The 6000-nt window shown below is 37.4% G+C and overlaps 1 protein-coding gene across 1 annotated transcript; it reads right to left on the reverse strand.

Moving 5' to 3' along the window:
• Window positions 1–1975: 1975 nt before the first annotated feature.
• Window positions 1976–5725, reverse strand: LOC144583697 (olfactory receptor 14I1-like). Its single transcript, XM_078378102.1, has one exon. The coding sequence runs from the start codon at window positions 3814–3816 to the stop codon at window positions 2866–2868; it is 951 nt and encodes a 316-aa protein (XP_078234228.1). The 5' UTR covers window positions 3817–5725; the 3' UTR covers window positions 1976–2865.
• Between the last annotated feature and the right edge of the window lie 275 nt (window positions 5726–6000).

Raw genomic sequence — 6000 nt, forward strand, 5'->3', positions numbered from 1 at the left:
CTCTTGCGTCATTATTCCAGGGTAGGGGGACCAATAGTTTTTCCCACTCCATGGGAGTCAAATACAACAATAATGAATGAAATCACTATAACGTCATCATTTCCATGGTGTTCAAAAGAAGAGGTGAACTTTGGCAGGCTTCCATATACTGATTTGGCTCAAATTAATAAAGTAATTGACAAAGAATTTCTGGCTGAACCTCTAGCCAGGCTTCAGCCCTGAAGTCAATTTCTTGCCATCAGGAAAGATCATCCAAGGATTTTCCTTTGCCTTCTCAAACATGTGCTCTCAGGTAGTGTGGACGTTGGTGAAACTCAATGACCTCCGGCTCTTTTAGGCAGCTTCCTGTAACTACCACCATACACAAAAGGCAGCAGCTGAGAAGCTTCTACTGTACCTGCTCTTGACAGCAGCCTACTTTATACAATACATCCATAGATATATAAAATAGTGATCATCTTGATTTGCGGGTACTTAATGCAATTGGCACAACTAAATGGAGATCAATAGGGAAAGATGTTGAGACTGATTTCCAGTCTCATTGAAATGTATGTGTTTTAGGTATACTGTATATCTTCCTAAATCACATTTCCTAAATCACTTTATCTCTCTACTGCTCCCACTGTCATGTCTTGATTTTTTTTTCCATGTACGCCTCTGTGCCATATATGACTTTTAAAAAGTAAAATAACAAGAAGAGGCTGAGAGGAGGGCATGACATTCCCATCATGTCACTTTTGTCCACCTGCAAAGCTCCCACAGCACATCCGTTCACACCACAGCGTACCAGATTAAAACACAGAAAGATGTACATCTGCTTGGACATGTGCTATAATTGGAGGCATGCCTGTTTGCAGCTGATATTCAACAAATATTTTTCTCCCAGTTTATTGGGACACTGTTGTTCTAGTCCAGGAGATGTAAGGAGATTTGGAACATTCACTTGAAAATTCTGGAATTTAGATTCACATATATGCACCAATTAACACAATTAATTAATTAATTAATTAATTAATTAATTAATTAATTAATTAATTAATTTATTTATTTATTTATTTATTTATTTATTTATTTATTTATTTATTTATTTATTTATTTATTATTTATTATTTATTTCACTGATAAATTATTACATTCAGGAGATTTTGGAGTGATGGACAGCAAATTAAAACAGACAAATACTTAAAAGTTACAATAGAAACAGTCAATAAAGGCTTATATGAAGAGAAGTTTCTTCATTAAAAAAAACAGAAACAGCAAGTGCATATATAACTTTAGATACAATTATACTAATCAAGAGGGAACTGCTGATATACAAAAGATCATACTTCTTGGAGTATCCAAGTAGATCCTCGCCACACATGGGACCATGAGGCTTTCCATGGTCAAGCAGAATGGACAGTGAGAAGATAAACTTCAGTAAACTTTTTGGGAATGTAGTAGCAAAATGATGAACCTGGCCCATTCAAAAATGAACAGCCACTACAGACCCTTTAGCAAAAGTGTTACCTGTTGATGTAAATACAGATATATTCTGTTATATATAAACAGAATGACCATTGTCAATGGTTAAGCAGACACATTTTGTACAAGCCTTCATTTTCAAATCTGAAGCCCAGCAACATCCAGAAAGCCACACATTACCTATCCTTGTTGTAAAGCAGATGCAATTAAACCAAGTTCTGTTTAGCAGCTGTGGCTAACTGCATTTCATTCCACTTCTACATGTTGCAGGAAAGACCATGAGAAGCTCAGTGTAGGGATGAATGTGGGTCCTTTTTGCATTTAATTTCAACTGTGTGATAATTAATTGAAATGACTGCTTCCTTCTTTCCTTGAAATCCAGAGCTATTATAGCTCTCTTAATCTCAGTTCTGCATTTTTCTATCATGACTTTGAAGCATTTTCACCATATAATGCATGCAAGGAAAAAAGCACTTTTTTCTCTCACAATCAAACATTCATATTATTATTATTTATTCTATTATTTATTCTATTCAATTACACTTCATTCTGGAATTAAGCCTAAATGTGATAAACGCCAGCTGTGATGAACACAGACTTCTAAACTTTTTCCTAGGGGCCCATACAGTTTTATAGGGCTCTTAGAAGAACTTCAAGGCATCAGGCTCCTTAAACTGACAATGATAACATGTAGACACTCATTTTATAGTATCCATAACCATCACACCAGAGAAGGCTGATCCAAACGTTCAGGCGACTAGGTAAATGGACACCAAAAGCTGAGAACAGGGTATTTTATTCAGTTCAGTCCAAGTGTTAAATGCTGAGGTACCTACAGATACAGAGTGGCGATTGAACATAGTTGGGCAGCCACATTTCGTACCAGTTGCAGACATTCTATATGTCAACATCTTATTTCTAGTCCCAAATAGGACAGATCCATTAAATCAGTGGTATTTTAAAAAGTGTTCATATACCATTTAGCAATTGAAGCAAAGGAACTGTTTTGTACTTCAGATTAGTAATAGAAATTATTCTATTCTGGGCAGGAATTCTTAACCCTCCACTCAGGATCTATTCACCCTGACATATTTGACATTGCAACTGGGAAAGCTACCAACCATGTACTGTTATCATTTGTTATACTTCCTCCTACACGAAAAATTCCAGGTTTTGCCCATGTGGGCCTTCACTCTGTAGAGAATGAACAGTGGTTCTTCTCTCAGACAAAGCAGGTATTTTTCTGCTATGAAAATCTATGAAATCAAGCATAAAGGATTTGAAGAAACATCCAGAAAGCAATTTATGTGAGAGATCCATGTATCCTCAAAACAAAGTGTTGATGCTCAAGATTAAAAAATCGTAGAAACATGTGCATGGAAAGAAGACACAATTAGATGATCAGAAAACAACTTTAGAGGAAAACACCAATTTAAAGAGTTTCCACAAGGCAGCCTTGATCTCATTGTTTCTCATGCTGTAGATGAATGGATTGAGTGTGGGAGGAATTATGGAATACATCACAGCAAAGGCCACATCCAGAAAAGAAGAAAAATCACGTGGTGGTATTACATAGGCAAAGATTCCAGTCAACACATACAGAGAGACAACAGTAAGGTGAGGAATACAAGTGGAGAGAGCTTTTTTCTGCCCCTGAACAGATGGGATTCTCAGCACTGTAGTAAAGATCTTCAAGTAAGTTATGACAATGAAAACAAAACATCCTAGTACTACACTAGAGCTTAGTGCAAGAAGTCCAACTTCCGCTAAATAAATATTGGAGCAAGATACCTTTAGTAAGTGTGGGATTTCACAGAAGAACTGATTGATACTGTTAGAACAGAAGGTGTTTGCAAAGGTGCCACCCATATGCAACATGGTGTAAAAAAGACTAAATATCCATCCAGCAGCAATCATCTTAAGGCAGGTTCCTTTCTGCATAATTCTCTCATATTCGAGTGGATTGCAGATTGCAATATGGCGATCATGTGCCATTATAGTTAGGATAATAAAATCCAGTGTTGCAAAATAGAAATAAAAGAAAACTTGTGCAACACATCCAAAATACGAAATGGACCTGTCATTCATAAGGGACACAACCATTGATTTGGGGACTATGGCTGAAACTGCACCAAGGTCCAGAATGGCCAAGTTCAATAGGAAGAAGTACATGGGGCTGTGAAGGTGGTAATCCATGATGATGGCAATGATGATGAGAAGATTTCCTGTTACTGCCGCCAGATATAATGCTAGGAATAGAAAGAAATGTAAGATCTGTAGTTCTTTGACATCTGAGAATCCCAGGAGTAGAAAAGTGGACAAAAATGTATGATTCTTGATATTGTCTTCCATGCCTCCATACCTTCTGTACCAGGAAGAGAATGTATATTAAAATGCACTCATGATATTCTTATTCAAAAATGTTACCAACTTAACTGAGAAATTTACTAGAATTACTTTATGGATTCAGTCCCTGGGAAACAGTATTGTTTCAGGACTGTAGCCCTACTACACATTCTTGTGGCAATAACAATATCAGTAAGAAAGTCTAAGGTAGCAGACACCATAATAAAAATACATCAAGAACACAGGATTAAAAAAAAAGCTTAACTAAAAAAGTCAGAGGTGACAGTTCAGATGCATGAGTAACTTTTTCCAATTCAGGAAATTCCACAATCAGGGTGAAGCATAAATAAATCCCTTACTTCCATCATGACATAAGCTATGCCTATTTCATGCATCATGGGAATGGCCTCCATGGCTTATCTTAAAGTGCAAGATAGTCTGCACTAGGAATGTGGTCTACATGGATCTGTCCTGCATCATTCAGGATTTTGTGCAGAATTCCCAGGGCCTTCGATGAGGCTAGCTAGTCAAATGTCATAGTTTGAAAAAGCACATCTGCATGCATGATGCACCAACTGCAATGTCTGGACAGCCTTCAAGTGTGCTGCCATGTAGGAACTGGATTACAAAATAGCAATCCAGTCCAGAGATGATCAAGTCTGAAGCGAGGCTATTCCACTCCAGGGAAAGTCAGAGCTGATGGACCAAATATGCCCTCCATGGAAGGCATTTGAATTTCCAGTTAATAGTTTGACTATGACTCTATTCTAGCCCTATCATCTAATGTCATTTTTCGTATTACTTCCACAGAGAAACACCTTCAGATAGAAAACTGTGTTTTGTTAGGTTTAAAAATCATATTGGCTCTTACCTGACTTCTTGCAGTCACCAATCCAGAACTTCCAAAAAGGAGGAGGAGAAGTAGTAATTTAAAAAATCCTCTTCTTCAGGGAAAGGTGTGTATTGCCTAGGGTGAACCAAGGTATCTTGGCTGAAATATCACAAGCATTTCTTCCTACTCCATAACTGTCAAAACATCATAATAATTTTAGTAAGTACTAGTTTAACTTTTCATAATACTCAGAACAAGAGGTGTACCTTGGAAGACTTCTGAAATCTTATTTGGGTCAGACTAGTCAAAGAACTGACAGAGAATTTCTGGCTGAGCTTCCAGACAGACTTCAGCTCTAAAAATAGGTTCTTACAACCAGAGAAGGTTTGTACACCCAGAGCTCCCTTTTTTCATATCAAACATGTCCTGTCAGGCTGTGAGGATGTTTGCAAACCTACCTCTGGTTCTTTTGGCCAGCTTCCTGTGACCAAAAGAATCCACAAAAGGCAGCAGCAAAGAGATTTCCAAGCTTTTAGAGTAACCCATTTTATTTTGGCAATAATTTTTTTATGCAATCCCTACATTGTTTCAGCAACTCAAATAAAGCAGCCAGAATCAGCTTTGGTTGTATTTAAATAAATTCACACAATTGCAGGGAGATCTCTAGGGCAGGATGTTCAAATGTCATGTTTCCTCTCATTGCAAATGTATGGATTGTAGAAACATATCTTTCTATATCACATTTCAGAAAGAGGAAAGGAGAGAACGTTTACCTCTTAAGAAAGCACATCTGTTCTTCTCAGAAGATCTTTACATATAAGTTCCATGAAAGAAGTCACCAGATTTGTATGAACTTCCTGCTAATCCATATCATCTGGGGTTTGTGAGACTGTTGTTAAAAGGGCATCTTGAATGAAGGTTTGCATGCCTGTGTGTTTTAACATGCATTACTTCTGGTATTTATCACAGAGCCAAAAAGCATGCAACAAAAGTCCCAAGAGAAATTATTGCAGTTTGTATACTGAAATTACTCTCTAAGAAAAGCAAAGTGCCAGGTCCTACACTCATGGGAAGATTACTCCAATCTACCTGGAGATGGAACAGTATAATATGCTCCTCTCCATCCCTTGATACATACTTAGCTTCATCCCTCCCACCCTATCCCTAAACTAACCATAAATCTATTCTTAAGCATAAACTGTTCTTCTCTTTGTTTAATAGAAACACTACTATTTGGGACAAAATAGGATTCTCCTCCACCCCACCACCATTTTCTACCAGCCCTTCCCTCACCTCTCTCATTAGCCATTCACTTGCTTACCTCATAATACTGCAATCTCTTGAAATTTTCCCCGTTT

Source organism: Pogona vitticeps, chromosome 6 (assembly GCF_051106095.1).
Source record: "Pogona vitticeps strain Pit_001003342236 chromosome 6, PviZW2.1, whole genome shotgun sequence".
Classification (NCBI taxonomy): domain Eukaryota; kingdom Metazoa; phylum Chordata; class Lepidosauria; order Squamata; family Agamidae; genus Pogona; species Pogona vitticeps.

What these genes read in the sequence shown, in the direction of transcription:
- LOC144583697 (XM_078378102.1), bottom strand. Translation starts at nt 3,816, where the DNA reads ATGGAAGACAATATCAAGAATCATACATTTTTGTCCACTTTTCTACTC.